This window comes from Sparus aurata, chromosome 4, assembly GCF_900880675.1.
Source record: "Sparus aurata chromosome 4, fSpaAur1.1, whole genome shotgun sequence".
NCBI lineage: Eukaryota > Metazoa > Chordata > Actinopteri > Spariformes > Sparidae > Sparus > Sparus aurata.
In genome coordinates this window covers 34,739,931-34,767,292 of record NC_044190.1, presented here as the reverse complement: position 1 = coordinate 34,767,292, position 27,362 = coordinate 34,739,931, and the positions used below count along the sequence as shown (strand labels likewise).

Here is a 27,362-nt window from a genome sequence, read left to right as displayed (position 1 = left end):
ACATTTTTCTTTTTTTTGGGGGGGAGATCAGTCAGTTTAAACGCTTGTTAAATCAGCCAAGTAAAAAAAAAAAAAAAAAAAAAAAAAAGGGGGGGAGAGAGAAAAAAAAAGCCTTTCGAGTGCTGTCTAAACCTGAATGAAAAGCCCTTTGTAGTTCACTCTGTTGGGTTTGTAAAAACAAATGCACGCTACATCAAGCCAATCATTTATCCCCCAGACAAAGATCAAACTAATATTGACTGAAAAACACCTGAGAGATGAGATGGTGAATGCTAATGAGAGGGTCCTTCCGAGCTGCTAATCACAGTCAGCCTCATTTCAAGAGTGTGGGGTGGGGAGGAAGAAGGGGGGGGGGGGGGGGGGCAAGAAAGCCATCTTCATAAACATCCTCATTTTCTTGGAGCAGGGGATGGTGTACGGGGTCTCGCTGAAGCCAGACTCCTATAAGAGCTGTGAATTGTATATCAGCCTCTAAAGCTGGCACTTTAATCCTATTTGCATTCATATGACTATAGCTGGATTCTGGGAGCCTTTATCCTTAGATTTGCCCATTTGTATGCCCCTGTGAGTGCGGGAACTCTATGCACGATACCGGTATCTGGATGTCTCTCACATCTTTCGGCCCAATTTCACTTCGCGCAGCCGCTGCCTAGCAGAGGCACTGGGAGAACTTATTGGAGAATGGTACAAATGAGTAAACATGGAGACTCTTGGGCAGGTAATGGACTCTCATGCACACGCATGCAGACGCACACACACAGGTCTCATCCAAACATACAGAGAGAGTGTGTGTGTGTGTGTGTGTGTGTGTGTGTGTGTGTGTGTGTGTGTGTGTATGTGGGGGGTGGGGGGGGTGGGGGGGGAGGAATTAAATACTCTTAGTGGTTCCCTAGTGGAGAGAGCCACAGGCTTAGCTCCACACCGGCTGATTTGTGAATCTCTTCTCCTTAAACAGCTCTGTGCCTCTGTGCACACGTTGTGGCGGCGCGGGGGGAGCAGCGCTTTCACCCATTTGCACATTAATAAACCTCCAGAAACATTTTTATTAAATGCTGGGAGAATAGACAGTATTTACATGCGAAACTCCCGAGGACATCGGTGTGTTTGGGCGAGGGCCACACCGCGGGCCCCCCGTGGTCCTGCAAATCCTCGGCTGCACGCGGAGGCACGATAATGACATCCTCTGTCCAATTACTCCAGCTGCCAATAGCACTGGTCATGATGGAGAGGAACACACCATTAACCCTGTTAGCATTATCGACACGACCAGCGCACCTCAAATCAGGACTCTATTAAGGTGACGATGAAGGTGATTATTAGAGGGAGCAAGGCGGGAATGCAGGGATTGTTACTTAAACATTTCATACATCCTTCTTTTTATACAACCAGGAAATGAATAATAACAACAACAACAATAATAATAATAACAATAATGATAAAAACAATAATGTCAATTTTTCATATTCCAGCGCTGATCTTTAGTCTCTCACGTGAGACACATTATTTGTGTTTATCAATATTAATGGGGAGGCTAAAAAGGCAACCACGCCGCACAATCTGCAAATATAATGCCCCACCTTATCAATTCATAACACAGACCAGCTAAACTGTCAGAAAAATCTGAAGTCACACTTAACCGAGCCCAATACCTACTATTAAGATGGCTCGACATAACAGGACGCCTGCCAATAATTGTACATAAAGATATGGAAAAGCCACAGTCCAGCTATGAATATTTCATGAATTCCGACACAAAGAGCATGCTAAGAGGATCAAAGAGGAAAAAAAAAAAAAAACGGGAGAGGAGTCAACGTGAACACCCAAACAATATGCAAGAATCCCGACAGTATAGGTCACATGCAAAAAGACCGGGGTCACACTGAAATTGTCCATCAGTCAGACAAGCAGAACTGATTTGGATGCTAAATAATGGTTTAGATATTCAAAAATTCCATATATATGCGAAAGGCTTCAGTGCACCCCGGATCTGGCCTATCAGAGGAGCGCTCTGCCACCACACTCCCTCATGCAAACCCGCGCTATGCCTCTGAGCCTACCACTAACACACACACACACACGCGCGCGCGCGCGCACACAAGCAGATATGCAGACATCCAGACACACAGTACATGTACGTGCACTCGGTCGCACAGCTCACATGCACCCCGAGTCTACTCCCTCTCAGACAGACACGAGCAAAATCGTATATTATACGCGTACATATGTCCGCCATTAAAACGCAATCCACCTCTCAGACTAAATTAGGTTCATGATCACCTCTTTTAAATTTACAGAAAGCTAGATGTCAACGAGAATTCATTTTTTTCCAGGCTGGAAACGGAGGCAAAACATTAAAACACGTGTGCCGAGAACGCGTTGCCTTTGCACATACTGCACATTTGCACACTTCCCAGCCACACCCCGGTGTGCAAACAAGACAGCGCGTGTCTAGGAACAGGTACGTTTGTGCCGTTTAATTTCAAATGTTGAGCAACAGAGGACACCGACTGCATATTTTGCACCCTCGTTTCTTCAAGGCGAAGCGTCCATATGGTCTCGTGTTTGTTGCCAGCTTTAATGATAACAATGGGTCCGGCCAAAAAAAAAAAAGAAAAAAAACAAGCCATTGTTGCAACAAAAATGTCCCCGTCCTTTGTATCCTGTACGTTTCAAAACAACACAATCAATGCAGAATTTATACAAGGCAGTGTCTTAAAAAACACAACATGGTACCACAATTATTTTGTGATCTTCTGTTCACTCAAAGGGCCTTCTTGTTGTGATTGTCATATGCCACTTGCCATTGAAATGTGTTTTTCATGTTTCTCATCTCATTGAATGTCAAACATCTCTTATTGAGGGAGCCAAATCCATCTGATGATTTCTCCACCCCACTCAAATGGAAATGGCGCATGTGACAAAACAGTGGTATTAACATAATAAAGGAATTCGACTTACAAAAACCTCAACATCTGCTGGGTTGGGGAGAGTAATGGATAACATTTCTTTGAATCCAATTGATGGATCTGATGGCGCTTAGACAGTCATTCACATCATAATGTCTCAGGAGAGGCCAATAATAGGAACAACATGGGATTAATCTCAACACTCTCGTCTCAGACGAGACAAAATATGCATGGGCCCGCAGATCTAAAAAGACGTCGTTATAAACAAATTTGTTGGAGAGTTTTCTCTTTTTTTTTTTTTTTTCTTTCTTTATACACGGAAGCCTGCGATACTGCCAAGGTATAAAGACAGCCCAAAGAAAACAAGTCAGACCAAAAGACATGTTATATGGCAACGGATCAGACATGCATGCACACACATACACACACACTCACAAAAGAGGTGCACTATCATCATGTCATGTCATTACAACGTATATACATATATATACATATATATACATATATATATATATATATATATATATATATATATATATATATATATATATATATATAAAAATACCATTACAGGCTCAAAAAATGTAACTTTCAACACAGGGCTACTGAATATACAGGTGTTCCTGTTATTGCGTCTACTTACTACAACAGTTCTTTAAACGCTGGATCACCTGGGAATTATCTGAGTTAGTTTTAATGTGCTGGGTTTGTATTTGTTTGACATTTTGTGTAAAACAATGATTACAGTCACAAGTAGCTGTACGAGCGAGGGGCCACACAGTGAAACTACGAAGGTGATGTAATCCCGATCAACAGCAAGTCAACTGCTGTACCTGCTATAATATACCAAGATGGAATCATAGTGACATAAAACGTCATGTGAATATATCTTCCCAACTCACAGAACCAGAACACCAGTAGTATTAGATATAGTTCCAAGAAGTCAACATTTGATGATCATCTGTTTTAAAGATTGTTTTGTTTTATTTCAGTTTTTGGTCAGCGGGGCAAAACATATTTAAGAACTGTGCGAAAATATTTCATCAGTCTGTTGCTGCAGTTTCTTCAATAGTTTTTTCATAGTTTGAGCTTAAATGTAAAAGATAGGTGACTCACACTATCTTTTTTATGTCACATTTGTTAATACTGCCTCAGTTACATTTTTTGATGACCAAAGACAAACACACAGTTTCTCTTATCCATTGGACTAGCAACATAAAGTAAGAGTATATTGCTCAAATGAAAAGCTTAAAAGTTAAATTATAAAGTATGTTGTACATATTTTGCAGCATTGTATTTATTAACTTATGTTTCTAAAAGTAAATTCTCACGTTTAGCCATTCACAACCCTATGTATACTCGCTACACATTCAACTGCATTGTAAAGAATACAAGGGGTTAAAACAAGTAAAGCAGCGAGGACCTTGTAACTCAACGATAGCCACAGGCAAATAATGTGGAAAATTTGTGAGGCGGTTTTACTAACTTCAGCCCGCGGAAGATGAAACCGCAGAGGACGGTTACAGGACTGTAGGAGAGCCAAAGTTCACTTCTAAATGTGAACTAGATTACGATCACATAAGTTATCGTCGAGTGAATTTTTAATGCGCTGCTTCTGACCACTGTCAACTGTCCTTTTTTAAACATAGATTTCTGCCATTAGTCTTATCCATGTTTTATTCTGGCGATGTGACGTTTCTTTTTGATGCCGCACCTGAGCGGCCTGATGACTTATGACAGACGAAGAAAAATCAAAGTGAATAACAGACAGTGTTTAAAATGTGCGGATGATCTGGCCGACCAAAGGTGCGTACGGCGTCCCGAATCTGATGGACAGATGATTCCTTGTGAGCTGACCTCCGAGACAAAGGTTTAATAATAAATACACTGTGTCTGAATTAAAAAGACACCGCTCTGCATTTTTAATGTAAATGTATTTCTGCATGCAATTAAAAATGAATGATCGCGGGGATCTGGAGGGGCCCCCCTGCTCAGCTGTTTGACCACGGGGACGCGGGGCTGAGTCCTCCGGAAGGCCAGACTTGAGGGAAGAGGAGCCAAGTGAAGGGGAGCCTTGGGGGATGCAAGAGTGCTGTCTAGGGAGGTGTATACCGCTACAAAGCCCACTTTAAAGACTGTCCAACCTGTACGAGAAAACCATGGGAATCTCTGGCTGGTGATTAACGTGCTGGCTGGAGGTTTAAATCACTCTGGGAGAGAGATGGCCCAGTGTTTGACTGTGTGATATACTCCCTAGCAGAGCTCCTCTGATGGAAAAACATTACTGATGGGAAACTAAAATGAGATTGCGGCGAGCGGGGGGCAGGAATTAGGGCTGACCTGAATGGGTCTGGGGGTAACATAGAGGCTATCACATTAACCTGACGGGGGCTCCTTTAATAGGGTCCAGGGCTTAAACTGATATATCAATTTCCCTCCATGCGGACGACTTCAAAGGCCAGAGCTCATTCTCGCCGCTTGTGTCGGCCCCCCATCAATCTCTGGCCGCCGCGGGCATCATCACCTCCAGCCTGAGACAAGCCAGGATAAAGATCAGCTCTGCGGGCTCCGGCCAATCGGCAGCTTTGTCCCAACTGTCCACCCGCCGCTCGGAGAAGAGAGGAGAGGGGAAGATTGCAACTTAAAAAAGTTTCGAGTAACTCCCAGCGATCGTGCTCTCGACTGCGCCTACCGGGCTGCAGAAACGCAGAGCAAGACGGTTAAATTGGTTTCAACACGCAGGTCAATCAAACACAACACTATTCAGTTTCAGTATCGCAGAATGATTGTAATTATAATCACGGCTGACAAACATTTCTCCATCTGTGAGTGCTAGCGTCACAATAATTACCCTTGTCACACTAACTGTGTAATTTAGCAACACAAATCATGGCATTTACCTCTGCTGACAGCTACAATGATAAAGATTGAGTAAAAGCGTGGCAGAGCACCTTCCAGTTCATCTCCACTGTTTGTATAGAAAGACTTTTTTTTTTTTTTTTTCCTTTCCCCTCCTTCCGACAACAGAGACGCGAGCAACTCCTTTCTTTTCGCTAAACTCTCTGTTCTCGGAAATCATATCAAAAAGCCTCTCTCGCAGTGCAAGCCCTCCAGGGTTCTGATGTCACTTCCACTGTAACACTTCGCTGATGACTGACATATGCTTCACATGAGTGCAAAGACGAGCAAAAAAAAAAAAAAAAAAAAACACAAAAAAACATACACACAGCTACACACGCCCTTTTTGTTTTAGACGACACTTCCGACTTTACGCTAACTTGTTTTGTCAAAACAATTCCCGGAGAAATTAAACGACACATTACTCAAGTCAAACCTGAAACCTAGATCTGCCACAACAAACCTAATCCGGTTTGAGCAGCCCCCTCTGTTGTGGTGTCCTCGGAGTGTGTGTGTTTCTCTTGTAACACAGCTTAGGTTTCAGGAAGTTTCAGGCCTGGAGTCAGTCATCGAGGAGGGGGGAGGGGGAGGGGGGGGTTGTAACGGCACAAAAACAAGGGGCTCTGATAGCGCCGATAACGGCCGCGCGTTCGTCCCTTTGAAGAACTTTTGCTGGCGTAAAGAAAAAAAAAAAAATGTTTAAAAGCTGAATGAATTACAAGAAAGTGATGCGAGTGATTTGAGCAGGTGGAAGAAGCTAAATAAACATTTAATGTGAGGGTTTTCATCCATCACGCTCAGCAAGAGAGAGCGGTCCTCTGCCAAAAAATAAAGGAGTCGCCAAAAAAAAAAAAAAAAAAAGTACTTATCTCTAAGGTATTAGAGACTAAGAACACACTCAAAAGGGGAGCCCTGTGTTTGAAAGAGCAGAATTAGGTGCGATTAGAAGAGATGGGAAAAAGTCCATATTTGTCAGAGAGCTCCTTTCAGCTCTCACCTCGTGATCAGAGGCGTCATTTAGACAAAGAACAAAAGACGGCAAATATTTTGGGAAAGGAGAGAAAAAAGGGGGCCTGTGTAGTGAGTTGCGAGAGTGAAACTGAGCGGGGAGGTGCGCCAAAAGAGCCCGTTGGTGTGGGCTACAGTTTGCAGTGCGTAGCAGCCGAGATCTATGAATACAGATCAGGGGAGATGTGAGGGAATTTTACAGCAGGTATTGTCTGTCACTCACCCCGTCTGTCTGTGTGATCACTGCCTCCGCGGCGGCTGTTTCATCTTCCACTCTCTCTCTCACACACACACACACACACACATACACACACACACACTCACGCTCCTCCCCCAGCGCTACCAAAGGAGACCTGGTGCTGGGGTGTGCCCTTGCCAAAAAGTGACAGGTGTTCCAATAGGAAATCCAAAAATCAAAGGGCCATTATTCCTATTATACGTTATGATACCCTGCTTATGTCTGGCTTTGTATAAGTTACTGACATCTGGATCTAACTGAGGATACAGCAACAAACATAATGTAGAGTGTGAAATGAAATTTAGCCGTGGCAGGAAAATCCAAACATTTCCACGTTTTTTTTTTTTTTGTATACATAGTGTCGAGAAGTATGTTTCATGTGCCATACTACTTCTTTTTTTTTTCTTCATTTTTTGTGTTCTTGTTCTCATGATGGGGTGAAAAAACTGTCTGCATAGCCCGCAGCCCTTTAGCACACACTGTGAATTATGCCTGCAGTGAACATAAACACAGTTTTTACAGCAAAACAGCGCTGTATATACACACCGACTTGAATCGTCCGCTTCCTTCTCTCATTTAACAGCCTCGCCGCTGAGCCGAAACCCCCTCGCTCTGTCTCTGCAAAACGCCGCGCGCCGCCTCCGAGAAAAAAAGCCAACATGTGGATAAGATGGCCGATGGACATTAAAAAGTGAAAGCGCTGAACAAAAGAGGGGGTGGGGGGGACGGACTCCTTCGCGTGCGGCCCCGGCGCGGTCGATCCGCCTGAACAAGCGTTTGCTTTTTGCACGGGAGCGTCACTGTTGATTTCCGGCACCAGGAGAGCAAAAACACACATAAAGCTGCCCGCGACTGTTCAATCGCAGGCGCTCTGCTAAACGGGAGCGGGTGGGCCTGCAGTCTCAATCAGCTAAAGTGTAGCAGGCAGCTGTTGTGTGGCGGACGGAGTGTGTCGTTAATTCCGTAAATATAGCTCCCCTCGTGTGTCTTGAGAATCACCCGCTCGGGGGCCGACATTCTGGCCAGATGAGCAGAATGGCGGCGTCTGGTTAAACTGGGTGAAACTGTGAATGACGGACAACAGAGCGAGGGAGGAACATTTGAATGTTTCTCTTGAGTAACCTCACTCTTCCCCCCCCGCCCTTTGAAAAAACCCAGTAACAAGGTTGCAAAACTTACTACACGGTTTTCAAATGTAAAAGGAAAATGGAGCAGAAGTTTAAACAAATAGAAGCTATTGTCGTCTGTCCATGTTCCAGTTGTAGCTCGTTTCGTCCAAGCGGGGGAACAACAATGAGGGAAATAAACAGTGTGCTCTTTCAGGGGCAGCGCAGCATTCAAAATGATGGTTTAGCACTTGTATTGTTCTGTAAAGTTGAAGCAGAGAGGCAACGGCATTCTGGCACTTCTTTTATGGGCTATCAATAATCTTTTTCTGACACATTATTTGCTGGGCTGGAGGAAAATAGGGAGCAGCACGGTCAGTGGTTCGCCACAAAGACTGCTGGGAGCTGGCGAGGGGCAGCGTGCGTAGGCGCTGCATCCACCCTGGGACGCTGCCAGGATGTCTTTTTGACCAGGCTGCTGGAGCGACTCGGGGCCAGCGACCGAGCTGCACACAGTCTCTGGGAAAAAAAGACACACGGAGGCAATTAGAAGACATGACAGTCATGAAGATGACGAGTCTGCGCTGAGCCTCGTTCTGTCTGATTTAGCTGTTTGTTGCTAACGTGTTTTTACAATTGGGAGCTATAGTTGCGGGCCGTGCTGCACGTTGACTCGACCTTATTAGTACGTAACGGATCGCGATTAGATTACAATTTCCATTCCCTCTTACAATTGTGGTACGTTTGAGAATGCGTCGGAAAGAGAAATAAATCAAGATTTCGGTTAAACAACTTTTATAAGGAATATGAATCCTCCTCTCCTGTGTGAAAGTCACGTGTTTGAGGCATCCATCCACCCGACTTCCTCCACCCGTCTGCATTTTTTCTGGCTCTTGATAGTCGTACTTGCTTTAAACTCATTCTGCATCAAACCAGAATTGCAATAGTTTCAAAAGCTATGAAACTATCTCCATTGTTGTTAACAGACGCGCCTCAGAATGATTGTGCGCATCGCGACAGATTAAGAAAAAGGAAAACGTCATCAACGTAATCGGCCATGTCGAGTAAAAAGCCTCTCAGTGCACCGCAGATGTATTTCTGTTTCTATAACCTTCACTAGTTTCTCTTCTCCATTTCTCCCAGTTGCTTCCAGTTTTCCCTCGATGGCCATCTCGCTGGTGCGCAGAGTTTTACACCCGTGCTCCCCGCAGCATTCAGCACAGCTAAAGGCTTTCGGGGGGGAAATTAAATAACCTGAGGATTGAGCTACTTTAAGAAGCCCAATTAACATATTTGCCTCTAGAGGAAAATATTGCCTGAAGTTGAATGGACGGTAATTTTACGCATGGATTTTTCCATTCTAATTCTCGGAGCTTTGAATAATCCGGAGAATTTGTTTTACAGAACAAGGGGTTTTTACATTCTGCACTGAAGCTGAAATGGTTGGATTCTTTTAGTTTTTTCTTTTTTTTTTTTTTTTTTTTCCCTTAGACATGTGTGTGTCAAAACAAATAACACAGCTGTTCAGAAGGCTACGCGTTGTGTTGTGTTGTGCTGTGTTGTGTTAATTGAACACGACTCAGAGATTTAATCCAGGACACTCATCTGTTTTGAGTTGAATGTACTTGAGCGTTTTTTCCCAGAGCGAGATCCAAGTTCTGCGGAGATAAATCGTCCTTGCGGTGGCCCTTTTATGGTGTATTGTGTTTTGACAGCGACTGTGTTTGACCACTGTGATTTTGGACAACCTCACAGTCTGGTGGTAATCCCATGCGTCCCTCCCTGCGAGTGACTAATCCAAGATATCCATTTCGGTCGAGCCTACAATATGGTACACTCCAAAAATGTTCATCCGCGACTCCAGAGTTAGAGCATCGCAATTACCTCTTTTGCTCCGCCCATCTCGACGCGCACATAAAATACGGGGGGGGGGGGGGTCGAATTCCAGTTCCAATCTTAGCGTACCTTCCTCTGGGTGCTGCGTCTAAATCCCACCGTGCGCATAGATCAAAGTCTTATAAAGTTGGGATAACCCTTATTACTTCTCATTAGTGGGTAACCTGATGCACACTGACAAGCCCAACAGTTGCTGCGGTCAGCTGCTGATGCCTCCAAATGGCCCCGGCCCCCCCCTCTCCGGCTGACCAGACGCTGAAGTAGTCCCCGAGTCTAGTCTAGTGCGGCTTAGCATGAACCCCATTTGCGCTGTCGCCTCTAGGCCCAAACCAAAAGGGACTGTTAAAAAATGGGTTTTAAGTCTCCAACGGCTCGGCTGACATCCACCACTACAGATCATTAAGGCTCCACAGCTCCCCCCCCCCCTCCTTCCTCTCTCTTTCTCTAGCCTCAAACACACCAGTGGAGTCATTAAAGGCAATGTGTAATTAAAGTTGGAATAAACAAAGGCTTTTCCCCAGGTCTTTTATTTCTCCCTCAACCATGTGTGTATCTCTCTCTCATTTTCACACATGCTTTCTCTCCCTCTCCCTCGCTTTTCTCTTTTTTTTTCCTCCCTGTGTCTCAGAGAGAAAGAGAAAGAGAAAGAGAGAGAGAGAGAGAGAGAGAGAGAGTTGACATATAAGAGAGGAAATTCTCATTGGCTCCCATGGTGGTGGCAGGCATGGACGAAGGCCCTCAGCCTAATTAGAAAACTAAATACTCTGAGTAATGCCTAACCCTGGGGAATACAACTGCCATATCTCTTACACATGTGATGTGGAAGGACCCGGGAATGCCACTGGGGTGTCTCGCTGAAATATCCTGCGCTGTTCCCCTTTGCACAGCTGTCCACACAGACTCATGCACTTAAGACAGGCTCGCTTTCATAGTTAAAATAGAAATTTGTGTCCTAAGTGCTGCAGCACAGCTAATGCTAAATATTTAATTCCCCCGGGTGCTAATTATGGTTGAGTACTGGCAACACGGATTCCCTTTTTTCACTCCACATAACAACTGTAAAAGCAATTTAAGCATTTTTCAATTAATTAAACACACAGTCTTCCAGTAACCTCTTGTCATTTTGCCCTCCAGGACCATAGCTAATTTGTGTAGAATAGAAAAGGGAAAGAGGGGAAGGAGTCGGGGTGGTGGTGGTGGTGGTGGTGGTGGGCGCTGTTTTCATCATCTGCAAAATGCTCCTACAAAGGAATTAAAAGGGAAGACACATCATCTTCAAGAGAGAGTTTAAAAAGATCACACTCTATCATTCTTTTTTTTTCTTTTTTTTTCAAAAACCCTGTAGTATTCTAAGTGTAGTTCTGAATGTGATGAACCTACGTATCAGATGACTGTAACCACGAGCAACCAGCCCCCATTATGTTATCAAGGCGGTGTGAGATAGTCTGGCCATGAAGCTAATCCCCGATGTATTTTTAGTCACAACTGACTGATGAAGTGAAATTACTACATCAGTGATAAAACGGGGGCTCTCTGAAAAGCCTTTACAAGATCATGCGGCAAACCAAGAGAGCTCTTTAAAAGCCACCGCGAGTCTAAATGAACTTGTACAACGGTGGCGAAGTGCATGACAATATGGTGAAGATGACTGGTGGTGGTGGTGGGGGGGGGGGACATTAAGATAAGGACACATTAACGCCACTATAATATGCTGAAATGATCGTTTTCTGCTTAAAAGTTCTGTTTCTCATTGTGCCGGCTAAAAATATGAAAACAGCCCTTCTTTCGTCCATTCACAACTTAATCGGAAGAAATGAAGAAATAAAAGGGGAACATCTAATCGCAGTTCTGAGATAAAAATACGCACGCCTTTGCTGGAGAACTCACGTGCGCGGCACGTTGAGGCAAAGTTCACGTAGCATGTCAAAGTGCCTCCTATATTTTTATCATCCATCGCGCCCGTGCTTTTTGGTGCACGCATGTGTGAGCTATTAGGAGGGGTAGTGGCACACCCATCCTCTTATAAAGGCCCCCTGTCATTGCCAGAGATCAGAAGCAGGCTGTGAAATCCAGCTAATAGTCATTATGGGATCCCGGTCCCCCTCGCGCGCCCTACCTGCTTGCCAAGGCGGCTCACCCTCCCTCGCACTTCGTATTTGCATTGTGTCATCTTATCAGCATTCACCCAGACAGAGGACAGATCGCGCCGCAGACTGACAGCCGCATCACTAATATGAGTAAATAAGGCAGAGGGGAGAGTGAGAGTGAGGAGAATTAGATGTCCTGCGCAACCCGGGCGAGGAATAAAATCAAAAAGAAATTACACGACGGCACAATCTTGGTGACACTAAAAATAGCCGGGGCGATATTATTTTTTTTCCACCTGATGTAAAATTAATGTCCGTCGTCTTTGTAGATGCCCTAGCCTGCGATATCTCCCCCCCCCACCGCCACCCCAGCCTCCCTCCTGTTCTGAGTGGCGAGGAAGGGTGAACTCTAAGAACCCTGTGTGCTCAGTCACTTCTGGGCCCATGCAGTCAATAAGGCTATTTCTGATCTCCGGATGGCTAGGGTTTCAAAGCCTGTTTAAATGGGCTCCCACAAAGCCGGAAGCACCAACCTCAGTCCTCTCCCTCCCTGTCTTTCTCCCTCTCTCTTTTTTCCTCCTCCACTCTTTCTCTAAATATTGAGCTCAGCTTGCCTACCCCCTCGGTCAAGAGAAGGGGAAGGGGAGGGAGGCGGGGAGAGGAGGGCGTGGGGGGGGGTCCCTCCCCTTCCACATGCATGGTGGTGAGGAAAGACGGGGAAGCGCAGGGTCAGGGCTCCCGGTGCTAAGCTGTGAAAGGCAAACGTTTGGCAGAGTAATTACACGCCGCACTGCTCTGGGAGTGATTAGTGATAGTTGTCTGTTCAAAGTGTTTGGAGGCTCACAGCCTTTATGGGCCACGCTTGCCTTCCCTTCGCCTAATGTTTAGATTGCATTTGCATGAGGAAGCGAGTTGCATGTGTCAACATAAACAGTGTGCCTGCGAGGCTCACCAACGTGTGCACTTGCTTCCGTCCCACTGGCGCTCAAAATATCATTTAGTATCACATCCGGGAAAGGTTACCGGGATGCGTTATTGTGGCGTATCTTTCGCCGGGATTGTGTTATTATTTTGCATTTAAGGGCCAAAACTCTTAAATGCAATCACGCTCAAAAGACAAGTAACACATCGATACGATCTCGATCTTTAAATGCTGCTCCCAAGCTGCATTGCTAACGGCGTATACCCCGGCAGCGAGCCCGTTTAGCACTTCCTGGATATAATGCCGCCACTTGGCACGACAGAATCCTCTCCATTCCCAGGTCAGGTGACACTGCGGTGCATCGCAATCAACATGCTCAGGTGGTGCGGCCCGGGCTGCCAGCCTTTGATGTCCGCGCTGTGTTAATGTTGGCTAGCAACGCCGTCCCAGCACAGCCTGCAGATGTGCCTGCAAGCTGTAAGGTGAGCGGCAAACACTCCCGGGTAACGTGTCCAGTTGTAAAGCACACCCTGACAGAGGGTGTGGCGGGAGGGGGGGGTAAACAACAGGAACAGACGGATACAAGGTAGAAGACATGTGGGATTAGGGAATTAATGATGTTAGCATTGGGGATGTTTTGATATCAACAGTCATTCTGGCAAAAAAAGTCATTCCTCTCTTTGTTGAACGGCAACACGTAATTACGTGACTCAGGTTCGGTTTTTTTCTGATGTTTCTAAATACACATTAACGGTGAACGAGCGGCTTTGTTCTCACTCTGCCTCTTTGAAATGCCGAGATACACACAGCGGTATTTACTCAAGTACTGCGCTTCTGTACTACACTAAAGTATATCCAATTTATGCTTCTACTCCACCGCATGTCAGAGTGAAATTTACTTTTTCTACATTTATTTTGTTTCCACTAAAGGTGCTTGGCTTTACATACGACACCAGAGATCGACTTATTAAATATGATGCATTGTCATAGATTAAAGGCCCTACACACTGTTTTCAGATATGTTGCTGATCAGACCTGCTCATGTGACATTTTATTATTATTATTATTATAAATTATTATCTTGAGTGCAAAAGATAAAAAAAATATGTATACTTTATATGTATACATTTTGTTTCAGCACCTTAAGTTTCCATAGTTCTACACTCTTAAAGGGGCCCTTTTGCATAGTGAGTACTTTTACTTTCGGTATTTTCAGTGGGTACTTTTAACAATGTGGTACTTTTACTTTTACTTAAGTCTTAACACTATCCACCACTGGATTCACGTGCAACAGATTTTTAATCCTATTGATATCTTCTGGGGCCTTAAAAAAGAAAAAAACCCAACAAATCAGAACAGTGTGTATCAAAGGGATGATAGGCATCGTATTTCAACACCTTATCATCCTAATCCCGACACGGGGGGGCCGACGTTTTGACACAGGCGGGAGAGTTGGGTGGCAAAGCGGAGGAGAAACAAACACAGCCGCGGACAGAAGAGGAAATACCTCAGGGACTTTCTGGGATTGGGGAAGAGGTAAGACGGTACCTGTAGTGCAATCCCCTCCAAATCTGCACCAGGTGTCAGGCATTAAGGAGAGCATCTCCGCTTTGGCTTTCCACGTCTGGCTCAATCACCCAGGGCAGTGTGTCAGATGTTGGACAAAACTGATACTCTCTCGAAGAAGAAGTAGAGGAGGAGGAGGAGGAGGAGGAGGAGGAAGGAGACCTGGGGCTCTGCACAGCACAGAGAAGAGGTTTTTCTGATAGCCAAAGTAGAATCTGCGCCGAGCCTAATAAAAGTGCCCTTTTGCAGAGGTAATTTCATTATTTTGCCTTGATTCTCATCAATGTTTGACATTTAAATATTCAATTACATGTGAAATTAGTCTACTGAGAATACAATACATTGGAAAGACTGCAGTAAGACAATAAAATATGGGAAGCGGAGCCGAACACTTTGGGGGTTTTAATGAGTTAAGATAGATTTAGAATAACATTACACTGTATCCCAGCGAGATTCCCAGTTAACTACAAAGACAATTGAGCACTGCCTAACTCCCCGCGTGATAACACCAAGCAAGGCGTATCCTATAGAATGCTTAGCTTGATATTAATATTGCACTGTCAATCGTCGAAGACAAGGGTCCAAATTGAACACCTGGCACTGTCTCAATTTCAAGCAAGTAAGTTTTTTTTTTTCTTTTTTTTTTTTGCACGCGCAATTGTCCTGAAACAAAACAGTAGCAGCGTAAACGGTTCAGTACCAGGAGAGTGGGGGAGAACGCAGAGCCCTGTTGGCATTGTTGTTGCCGCAGATTATACATGACACACCGAATAAAAGGGGCTGATTGTGAGATGTTTAAATGTATCAGAGGGCATGGGAGAGGGAAACTTAATGCCTCGGCGCTGGGAGACGGAGAATGCGACCGGGCACGTGCGGAATGCAGAGTGGCAGGAGGAAAGCGGCAATCTAAATTTCTAATGCTGAGGATGTTTCCCATTCTGTGTTTATGAAACATGGCTGCCGGGACTACAAAGGTAAGGGGATACAGCATCAAAGCTTGCCCTGACAAAAACAAAAAAAAAAAAAGCAACAATGCTGCAGTGGAATGCACGACAGAACATAATACTCCACCCTCCTCCCCCCTCCTCTCCCCTAAGCAGTCTCATTTGATTACAGCGTAGCGGGCCCCAAATCAACCCCTTGGTCCCATCTCCCGCTCCCCGCCGCTTGCTGCGAGTAGGAGGTAGAACACAACTTGCCAAAGTGGCCCGGGAGGAGAGGTGATGTTGCGGAGCAGAATCCCTCATTTGGGGAACAAAAGAACATGGGAACGGGTGAGCCGAGGTGTCCGCGGCGAAGAGGGTGGAAAGCGGTTGTTGTCTCGAGTGCGGAGACCGAGGCAGAGACTGCATGTCTGACGGCGGGCCAGGCGGCGTATCGCTTACAGGCCACCCCCCCCCCACCCCTCTCAGCAGAAGCCCCTCGCATGTCCGTCTCCAGCCACAAGAGTTTGCCCTCTACTTAAGGCAACAAGAGTCAGGCTCAGCATTACAAGCCTATTAAAAGATACTTTTAATTATGCCCCCGCTCTCCCGGGATCACTTCTTCCGTGAACTCTGTGTTTCTTTGGCATGTGCACTTAGGAATGGCACAACCAGGAGCACGTGTTGTTTTCTCCCTCCAATTAAAGGGCATGTTGACAGATTAAGGCTGCTTCTGGTTTGTGCTCCACTAACGCATTTAGAGAAAGATGATGAACATGGAGGGAGGAGGAGGAGGAGGAGGAGGAGGAGGAGGAGGAGGGGGGGGGGGGGGGTCTCAAAGAGAGAGAGAGAGAGAGAGAGAGAGAGAGAGAGAGAGAGAGAGGAGCTGATAGAAAGTGAAAGAGAGAAAGAGAGAAAGAACATGCACATGAACCCTGAGGGATTAATGTGTTTACATTACCTGGGCTGTGATCTATCACCAACCTCGTCAACTTCTATTATGCATCACATACATAAGCGAGCAACAGACCTGGGAGCCCCTGCAACTCACTCATACTATTTCAATTGGATTAAGTCAGTGCAAATATCTAGGGCACGGCTCCCACACTGTGGTTTTAGCATTCTGGTAGTCATTTGATTTGTACGTTGTATCACTTTACCTTTCGCGCCGGCATTGCAGGAGTGCCTCCTACATGCCTCAGGAAGCTCTAAGTAGTATGGGATTTAGATGATTACCATATGGCACCTATAGCACCTTCAAAACAAACACGCTGTTGAGCTGTAGGTCTGATTCGAAAAAAGAAAGAAAAAAAAAAACAGTCAGGCGCGGGGAAGCTCTCAGATCATGAATCAGAAAAATATATATATATACAGGGTACACACCGGTGAGAGGAAAGTGTGTGGATTCACCATCTGTGATATTCACTGACGTGAGGTTTGCTCGGTCCCAGCTGTAGTAGCAGGTCTGCATTGTGTGTGTGTAAAAAAAAAACAAAAAAAACACTCAGCTGGAGAGATGCTGACAATGGAGTCTGCGGCGGGGGCCCCTGACAGAGCTCATAGTCACACTCAGGCTTCATTATATCCAATCAATATTCGTTTAGTCGCCGAGCCTATTGACTCATTTTTTGAAATAATATTACAGGTCGTTTGTCTTGTCATGGAGCAGGGGGAATTATCCCTTGGATACCATCTTCCCCCCCCCCCCAACATTTGGAAAAAAAACAGGGGGTTATGGGGGTGAATCTGGGTACGCCCTATGTATACAACTGTAAATAAATATTTTTGATAAAGCGCTGGAAAATCAATGGGTGCTTCCTGTGATCCATCTCCAGCGAATCAATCATCATCTGCGCCGCTGACAGTGCGGTGCGGCGGGACGGCGTGGCAGTGAGAGAAAGGGTGCAATCTTTGTCTGATACCTCTCATTTTGGAATCGCTTCTCATAATAGGGTCATCATTTCATCACTTAGCCTATCCAGAGCCCTGCCACTCAGCCTTGCGGGGATCATTGGGAGTAGGAAAAGGGGGGGGTGGAGGGGGGTGGTGGTGGTGTGTGTGTGTGTGTGTGTGTGTGTGTGTGTGTGTGTGTGCAGACAGGCCCCATCAGGAGTAAACCGAACACACACACACACACACACTTTAGCTCCATACATCTTCATTCAGGTCAATAAAACAAAAAGAGATCTCGGGAACAGAAAAAGAGATCAGAGAATGGATTCTCTCTGCTGAGGGACCACATCGGCTCATTGTGCTTCATGTAAATTGTGTGATTTATTTATTTTTTTTGTCAGGGTTGTCGCGAGTTGTGTTACAACTCATGTGCCCAATGATTGTGATATCAGAAAAAACAAAACACGTAACCTTTCTTTATAAACAGTCACAGAAGTGTAGCGACAGTAGCATCTCTAAGAAGTAGAAATGAGCTAATTGAATGATATACAGTTATAAATACAGCATATATGTGTAATAAAAAAAAAACTGTAAATAAAGAGAATTTAATGGGTGTTGTCGTAAAGTTTTATCTGTGTGTGTGTGTGTGTGTGTGTGTGGGGCGTCGAGCATTTCACTGACTGCTTGGTGACATGAGAAGACTTCCTCGACATGGATCTGAGCAGATTTCAAAGAAAAGACAAACAAACAGTGAATTATCATTTTTAATACATTTCAAACAGTGTCTAAAAACATAAAACACACACACACACAAAAAACAAAAACACTGAGGCTGCGGTAACGGCTGACGTCATTGCCCATCGCGTTTTAAAATGCATAAATGAAAACAGGTCAAATCACTGCTGTGCTTTTCATAATAACAGCTAATCAAAGCTGCATAGGACGCCAGTTGTTTAGTCAAGCAGCATAGTGCACATATGTTTAATCATTTAATAACCCCCCCCCGTTCAAAAAAAAAAAAAAAATGCAAGGTCAAAAATAAATTACATCCATTATTTGCAGCAGATCTCCCCAAAGCATTTGGAGCGAAAACTGTTTTGAATTTCAATTGGCTTCCAAGTGGCAAAAGCCCTCAGCTAATACATCAAAGAAAAATTGGTGTCAACTAATCGGTTTAGGACACAGATTTAGAATGGTTAAAAATCCCATGAATACTTCAAGCATTTATTTATTTATTTTCTTCCTCTGTACACCACTAAAGCCTTGGGAGCGGTGCAGCTGACCTTGTGCGCTCCAGAAAAAAAAAAAGAAAAGAAAAAGAAAAGAATAACCTGTCCGCCACTCGACATTAACTGACTGTTTAACTCACCCAGCCCGCGCAATTAGTCCGCCAACGACGCATAATGTTGTGTAATAATACCCTCTATATCCAATTTAGATTACACTTGCTCCCTCAGGCATTTTTAAGTGGCATGCATCATCTTTCATTCACTCCTTCTTCTTCTTCTTCTTCTTCTTCTTCTTCGCCTTTCTCTGCCGCGTAAAGCCCGCGTTCGTGCGTCGACACCGAGCTCGTTCTCTCAGGGATAAATATAAAGACGATAATAAACGATAAGGAAAGAAGTTAGAAGCTGTCCAAACAGCAGGCGCGTTACGTTTTGGATTCGGATCCGCGCATTGCGTGTGGAGCAGCCCACTTTTTACGCATCTCCAAAAGAAACACACTTTTCTGCATATTTACATTAAAAAAAAAAATGAGCAGAAACTATACTCACCTACACCTCCTCCTCCTTTTCTATCAAGCGCAGTGCTGCTGAGAGGTGGATGCAGTTGCCATAAACCTACTCCTATTATAGGCTCCGTGATCTCAAATTATCCGGGTCCTCCTCCTACTTCAGAGAGCAACTCTGAACCAAAACGCGTTAAGGAGGACACATGACACTCGGGCTCTGTGCTCTGCAAAACTCCACCGCAATAAATAAATAAGTAAATAAATAAATAAAATAATGTTATTAATTCTGAATGCATTTTTAAAACACATCACATGACACGATGGCATGAAAAAAAACAAAAACACGTGGACGTTTTTCTGTCTCTCTCTCTCTCTCTCTTTTTTTCTGTAAATCTCGGGACAGTAATTTCATTATGAGCGGTGGCGCAGCCGTGTCTAATAATGACGTTACATTGCGCCTTTTCATCAGCTCCCTACATAAGTAAGAATGTCAGTACCAGCGGATTCAGTTGCTTTCTCCCCTTGTATCTGTTGTTATGAGAAAAGTTCCGGCAATTAGTTGATTGTCTGCTCGCTACAGGAGGCTGTGAAACCGGGTCTCATCGTATCACTGTCATCTGATTAGGGGCTGTACTGTAGGGTCGCTTTGTGTATCCATCCTTCTTTCCTTTATTCCTCCCCTCCCTCTCCTCTCTCTCTCTCTCTCCCTCTCTCTTTCCTTTCTTTCTCTTTTTTTTTTTTTTCTCCCACTGTACCAGCGTCATCATTCTCGGCTCTCCGGAGGGTTTTCAGAGCGTAAAAAAAAAAAAAAAAAAAAAAAGAAAAAAAGGAAAAGAAAGAACACGTGACACCGTGTGCACACACTCTTTAGCAGCGCCTACAGCGATCCCTTTCGGCTTATCGGAGACTTGAACTGGAAAGTCAATCACTGGAATGAAAATGGGAGCTTGTAGACGCTTGGAAACGCAGCGAATAATGTTCATAACAGCGCAGTTAAACGTGTGTTTTAAAGCCATAAGACGCGCAAAGGTGATGAACTGGAAATATAAAAGCGTACTGCCATTTAAATAATAATAATAATAATAATAATAATGATAATAATAATGATGATGATGAGCCATCGCATTAAAGGCAGGTTGTTTAATGTCAGCTGAATATAAACAGGTAATATCCGGTAACAGTGGCACATTAAATAAATCTAAGCTGTCCAGTGCTTCAGCGCTGAAACGTATCTGCGGTGATCAAATGAGATTACAGCCACTGGTCCGGGCGGATTTGGTGTAGTTGGAACTAATCTGCCCTGGCTTGAGGGTTTATGACTTTCTTGGGGAGTGTGTATCTGACCGGGGGGGGTGGGGGGAGTGGGGGGGTTATTCTAGGATCTATTGCAAAAACTATTTAGCCGTCGCCACAGCAAATCCTCTCCAACAACACACACACACACACACAAGCGACGAGTGCGCAGACAAAAAAAAAAAACAACAACAACAACAACACTTCCGACTATCACTGTCTATCAGGCAAAGTTTGTTTACACACAACAACTATTCTGACAGGGCCGAGTCTTTGCGCCATCTTTACGCATTTTTTTTTTTTTTTTCCCGCGGTCGTATATCTTACCGATGCAATATTCATCTGGCGTTAGAAAAAAAAAAGTTGACCTGCAACGATAGTAGAAAAAAGAGAAAAAAATCCAGTTTGGAATTAAAAAATAAAAAATAAAAAAACTCCCCATCGCGGATTTTAAACAACACAAGTCGCGCAGAGAGCGTGGATCACCATTTAACGCGTGCACTTGAAATTACGCACACAAAGAAAGAAGAAGAAAAAGAAGAAGAAGAAGAAAGACGCAGCGAGTGGAGCGACTGTTTCATTCCTGCCGGTGTCTTGCAAGCCCCCCATATCCTGGCACACAACAGCCCGATTTGTTATTGATCAAGTGTGAAAGTGACGGCTTCGTATTTTTTTTTCCGGGGTGGGGGTGGGGGGGCGGGGGAGAGAGAGAGAGAGAGAGAGAGAGAGAGAGAGAGAGAGAGAGAAAGAGAAGAAGAAGAGAGTTAGGAGTTGACAGTCTCGCATGATGTCGCCATCCGAAGGGGGGCTGCCAGGCGCACTTGAGACTTACTGCAACGAGCCTTGTTAAAGAGGGGAGGGGGAAAAAAATAGAGAAATAGAGAATGAGAAGGACTGTTAGTTAACGCGAGAGAGAGAGAGAGGGGGGAGGGAGGGAGGGGGTGAGGAGGAAACTGAGAGAGAGCGAGGGAGAGAGAGAGAGAGAGCGAGGGAGAGAGAGAGGGAGAGAGAGAGAGAGAGAGAGAGAGAGAGGGGAGAGAGAGCATGGATTTGGGCAGGGCTGTGGTTACCCAGCATAAGCTTGCCTTTTCCTTCGGTGACTACACCCCGAGAGGAGGAGCGTAGTAGGCGTCGGGATCCTCAATTTTTCAACTTAGCATCTTGGCAGGACATTTTCCCAAGCAAAGCCCCCCGTCCGACGGGTAAAAAAAAAACTTCTGCGCGGGCATGAGAGCGACGGTGCAACTCAGATAAGAAGGGAGCAACAGCAACAAAAAAAAAAAAAACAACAAAACAAAACCAGACAAAAACATCCGACGAGGCTGTTCGGCTGACTGGCTGGCTGGCAGCGACCAAAAAATAATCCATCCAACATCCGAGCCTCTCTTTATTTAATCACTTTTACTTTTTTTTTTTTTTTTTTTTTTTTTTTTTTCTGCCTTCACCATTGTCATTTAGAAGAGAAGGTGGTGGAGGGGGGGGGGAGAGAGAGAGAGAGAGAGAGAGAGAGAGAGACAGACAGCGGGGTCTGCAGACAGACACACGGCTCTATGCGCTCCGGCAGCAGCGCATGAGAAAATAAAGAAGGGGGGAAAGTGCGCAAGTTAAGTGGCTCACACTCTCCGGGCTCCAGCATGGCGTATCCTCAGGGCTACTTGTACCAGCCGTCCGCTTCCCTAGCCCTGTATTCCTGCCCTGCGTACAGCACCAGCGTCATATCGGGACCCAGAACCGAGGAACTTGGGAGATCCTCTTCGGGATCCGCTTTTGCGCCCTATGCCGGATCTACTGCGTTCACCAGCGCCTCGCCAGGCTACAACTCCCACTTACCGTACAGTGCAGACGCGGCGGCAGCTGCCACATTCACCTCGTACGTGGTGAGTAAACTCAAGGTGATTATTCTAATCAGGAAGGAACATAAAAAAAAAAACAGAAGCGGTGATATTAACTCGTTAAACGAGCCTGGAAGTGTCCGCTCTGCATTCGGAGCCAAGCGATTAACACAGAGAGAGAAATGTGCGTCACCGAAGAGTGCATGGATATAATATTACAGACTGTCAGATCCAGGAAACATGCTGTTGAGTAAACAGAACTAATTAAACCGAATGCTGTGCTATTACACGGCTCCTTTGTAAATTGTAGTTCTTTTTTTAATGACCAAAAGAAGAAAGTATGCACCGTCCTGCTGGAGCTGCTGCGCTCAGAACCGACTGCAGCGCGCCGCGATGGCAATTTAGGTCACTGATCGTGTCTTATCATCCAGTTGTGCCAGCTGCAGAACTTTAAATACTGCAACTTTTGACTATAGAGAGAGGGAAAATTGTTGTTTTTTTTTGCTTTTCAGCTGTATTCTCAGTGAAGCGATCTCACAGCAACACACAGGTCATTCATGCAGACTCAGACAGGCCTGGTTATTATTACAAGAGGCTGGTCGCAGAGGAGCAGGCGAAGACACTGCACGTCGGGCCCGTCGCGTCTAATGTCAGCGCCTTATCATCATCTGCAAATTGTATTATTTTTTAATGGGGAGAGTTGAAGCCTCTGCGCGATGACATCACGCGCGCAATAATTCACAGAAATGCACAGAAACAGACGTCACGGCTTCTCAAACAACACAGTCAAGTTTCCAGCAAAACTCCAGAAAACAACCCAGTCAACTACTGAGCTATTAAAACCAGTGTGCTCGTGCATGTGCGTGTTTGAGGGCGTGTGTGTGCGCGACAGCGATAGGCTGTGCGCGTGCATGCGTACGCGTGTGCGCGTATGTTTGTGTACCAGAAGTCCTTCTAACTATTTTTTTGTTGCTGTTTTTTTTTTTTTAAATGACCGTGACACAACTTTTACGCACTTTTTCATTTGTGTTAATTTATTGTTGTTGTTTTTTGTTTTTTTTAACGCAGAGCTCTCCCTACGACCACACGACGGGCATGGCCGGCTCAATAGGATACCACCCTTACGCAGCACCCTTGGGCACCTACCCTTACGGTGACCCTGCGTACCGTAAAAACGCAACCCGGGACGCCACCGCCACCCTGAAGGCCTGGCTCAACGAGCACCGCAAGAACCCCTACCCGACCAAAGGCGAGAAGATCATGCTGGCCATCATCACCAAGATGACCCTCACCCAGGTGTCCACCTGGTTCGCCAACGCCCGGAGGAGGCTAAAGAAGGAGAACAAGATGACCTGGACCCCCCGGAACCGGAGCGAGGACGAGGAGGAGGACGAGAACATCGACCTGGAGAAAAACGACGACGACGAGCCGAGCAAGCCCACGGACAAGGGAGACTCCACAGACACAGAAACAGGTCGGTGGTGCAGAGAGAGAGAGAGAGAGAGGGAGAGGGGGGAGAGAAAAAAGAAAATCATCAATTTTTCATCGCAGTCGTTTCCACTCAGGGTGCAAAATTGATTGCTGGTTAATGGTGGTATATTATTTATAATGGGACAATTGCTTTAAATAATAATCACCTTGAACTCCCCTCGTTTCACTTCTCAGGGGCTTGAAAATTGCTGGTGACGCAAAGTGTTTAGCAGTCAATTTATCTTTAACTGCATAATAAGGATACAGCTGGTGTGGCGCGCCGGATACACGGGGCTGGGGAGAAAATATCGCCTTTGTATGATAATTATATCCCACTTCTGAACGCTCGCTGAATGCTCGAATAACATCGACAACATCTAATGCGCAGAAATAAATAATGAAATGTCATTTGTACATTTTTTTTAAATAGCCGACAGACTGCAACTGCTCTGATTTTTTTTTAAAAATTTGCACCACATTTCTCGCGTTTGGGGGCAGAAACAGAAATGTTGGAGAGTTCATGCACCTTTTTTTTTTTTTTTTTTAGGCTGGCACGCGTCTTTATGAGGACGATTTATAGCGCGCACGTAATTACTGTTTTTTTTTTTTTTTTTTTTTTTTTTAGAGGAAACGTGCATTAGTGGCCTAATTATTTTCATGCATCCCGATCTCAGATCTGCTGTGGTGGTTTCGCTTGACTCACGATCACCTGCGACACGTGTTCCAGTTTTATATCAACGTTTATTTTCTGTTAATGTTCCGCTTATTTGGCGGTAATTCTGATCCTTTTCTTTTTTTTTTTTCCCTTCTTCTTTTATTTGTGCTTTAGATCATAAACTGCTGAACCCAGGGGACATAGGCTGTGACAGATTTAAAGAGGAAAACCACGGCAAAGACACGGATCCCCTTCTGAGCGACTCGGAGTTAAAAGACCAGGAGGAGCGGACTACGGAGCTGCTGCTGCCGGATTCCGCGAAACCCACCACTTCGTCTCCCTCGGCGGTGCCCCGGGGGAACCAGCCCGTTGCGCAACAAGACAAGCCGTCAGATTTGAGCCATGCGCCGGGAACGGTGACCAGCAACGTGACCTCTGTTATCCACTCGCCCCCCTCGGCCCCCAAACCCAAACTCTGGTCCCTTGCGGAGATCGCCACGTCCTCAGACAGGTGTAAGGGCAGCGGCGACGCGCCACAGGCTTGCCCCGGTCTGGGCCAGAGCGCGGTCATGGTGGGCACCAACGCGTCTCCATCACGGTCCTCCCCCCAGTGCCCGCTCCCCAACAGCACGGTCCTATCCAGGCCTCTGTACTACACCTCCCCTTTCTACCCCGGCTACACGAACTATGGTGGCAGTTTTGGACACCTTCACAGTAACCACGGCTCGGTGACCACGGGCTCCACGGCACATTTCAATGGATTAAACCAGACTGTGTTAAATAGAGCAGAGGCTTTGGTAAGGGAGAGCCAGAAAGTCAGAGGCCAAACGCAGGTAGATCTTTGTAAAGACTCCCCTTATGAACTAAAGAAAGGTATGTCAAACATTTAATACCAGAATATTTTCCAACTCACCTGCGGACTTTTATTTATTTTATTATTATTATTATTATTATTTTCTTTGTGGTTGCATTAAAAAAAAAGACGAAAAAAAAAACAACACAAGAACAATGATGAAGCAAATTCTGAGAACAGTTATTTTCTGAGTAAATGCTTATCCTCAAATTTTTAGTTTCTGAATGGTTAATCCTACAAAAAAAAAAAAAAAATGTAACAAGAATGGTCTTAAATCGCTGCAGCCGCCTGAGTCTATTTGTATTAAAAGACTAACATGTATATTTAATGTAGCATTTTTGTATTTAAAAAAAAAATGGACAACACACTATCTTTGAAGTAAATTATGGAGAAAAAAAAAATATCTTTGTGCAAGCGATTATTCTTTTTTTTTTTCTTTTTTGGGGGGGTTTGGGAGCAGTTGGCTTTGCCTGATACGTGTCTAAAGTGCTTCGAGGCCAATTAATTTATACGAAATATTAATTAAATTTTGCACCGTGACAGATGCTTCAGTGGTAATCATCATCTCTAAATATTCTGAGAGCTCTTGAGAGAGGGAGGAGAAGAGGCCTACATGTTCAGAGAAGAGGCTGTTTGGAGTATCTCAACAATAAAAAGGAAAGGGGGGGGGGGGGGGGGGGTTCTGTTCGGTTCTGGTTGGTGCGAATATTCAAAGGCTTGATTTTTGTGAATGAAAATTTTTTTGGGGGGGGGGACAACATGGAGGTATGTTTTGGGTTTTATGGCTCATTCCCAGATTTTTTTTTTTTTTTTTCATTTTCTCTTTACAACCAAGGCCTCATTTTCTCTCTTTTTTTTTTTTTTTTTTTACTTGAGCACGTTTCCAAAAAGTGGATATTGATATAATAACACCACCGAGGCGCAGTTATTTAACCCAATTACCCTGCCGTGTTTTATGCAGAGCAATCAGGTGGTGAACTCCGGTAATGAGCTCGATTTTATGCCAAATTTAGACCTCATTACTATTTTTTCCAAGGCGTGGCAAAGCTGTTAAAAAGGGACGCGACCATGCATTTAGAACATACTGCCCTATTATATATCATTAATGGAGAGGCTCCTTAATGGCGCGTTAGATGTGAAACACTGTTTTTTTTTTTCTTCTTCTTCTTTTTCTTTGGAGAGAAGCGAGAGACGCTGTCAGGCACACAGTGGAGACAGACAGACAGACAGGCAGACAGGCAGGCAGGATATTATTGTAGTGTGCAGCCGGTAGCCATGCAGGCACTGTCCTCTAAACTCTTCCAACTTCTGCAGGTAGGTGTCACACTTGCTCCTAAAATTCAAGGGGGACTTTTTTTTTCTTTCTTTTCTTTTGTTAATCCGTCACGGAAAACCCATCCCTGATCAAATGGCCTAGTTAAAAAAAAGAAAGAAAGAAGTGGAGCCAATGGGGCACACACAGAGTGATCACAGTTATTATGAGGATTATAGCAACTTTGACAAGTGGATACAAAAAAAAAAAAAAGAAAAAGGCATGAATTATTTACATGAGCGACAGAAAGAGAGATATTTCTCAGACACACTGCAGAAAGACAGGTGTCGTTTCTTCATGTTTGTTTGTTTGTTTTCCTGATGATTTATTTATTTAAAAGCTTTAGATTGAAAGAACGAAACACAGATTACCTTATAATAAAGAGCATTATTATTATTATTACTATTATTATTATTATTATTATTATTATTCTGAAGCCTCCACAGTAATGGAAATTGTGAAGGCCATGAGCCTGAATTTATTTTTTTTACAAAAACATGACGTGCGTTTTTTTTTTTTTTTTAAATATTCGTTCATTTTGAAGTGCAGTGAATTATCATTATTGTTATTATTAATATTATTCTAATGATGATGATGATGATGATGATTATTATTATTATTAATGTCGTTATTGTTGACCTCCACTGAAGTGGGACAGCATGCTCTTGTTTATAGCTGCCATTAATCTCTATAGTTTACTTTCCCCCCTCTCTCCAGTTTGAGATCTCCCCGGAGGTTTATATAATTCCCTCAGCCTTAATGTCCTCTATTC

The 27,362-nt window shown here is 44.6% G+C and overlaps 1 protein-coding gene and 1 long non-coding RNA gene across 3 annotated transcripts in view; one reads left to right on the top strand and one right to left on the bottom strand.

The window, feature by feature from the left end:
• Window positions 1-27,362, bottom strand: part of LOC115580846 (uncharacterized) — a 153,000-nt gene that overhangs the window by 18,326 nt on the left and 107,312 nt on the right. The window lies entirely within an intron of this gene.
• irx5a (iroquois homeobox 5a) lies at window positions 21,465-25,533 on the top strand. 2 transcript variants are annotated; one of them, XM_030415534.1, is made up of 3 exons: window positions 21,465-22,360; window positions 23,369-23,774; window positions 24,600-25,533. In XM_030415534.1, exons 1-3 carry the CDS (start codon window positions 22,103-22,105, stop codon window positions 25,313-25,315), a joined length of 1,380 nt encoding a protein of 459 aa, XP_030271394.1. In that variant the 5' UTR covers window positions 21,465-22,102; the 3' UTR covers window positions 25,316-25,533. The 2 variants fall into 2 exon arrangements, with proteins under 2 accessions (XP_030271394.1, XP_030271395.1); XM_030415535.1 differs by having other exon boundaries at window positions 21,468-22,345.

Bases quoted from the DNA above. Each gene is read 5' to 3' on its own strand.
- irx5a (XM_030415534.1), top strand. From the start codon at position 22,103: ATGGCGTATCCTCAGGGCTACTTGTACCAGCCGTCCGCTTCCCTAGCC. The intron at 22,361-23,368 runs GTGATTATTCTA...TTTTTAACGCAG, and splicing joins ACGTGGTGAGTAAACTCAAG to AGCTCTCCCTACGACCACAC. The intron at 23,775-24,599 runs GTCGGTGGTGCA...TTTGTGCTTTAG, and splicing joins CTCCACAGACACAGAAACAG to ATCATAAACTGCTGAACCCA.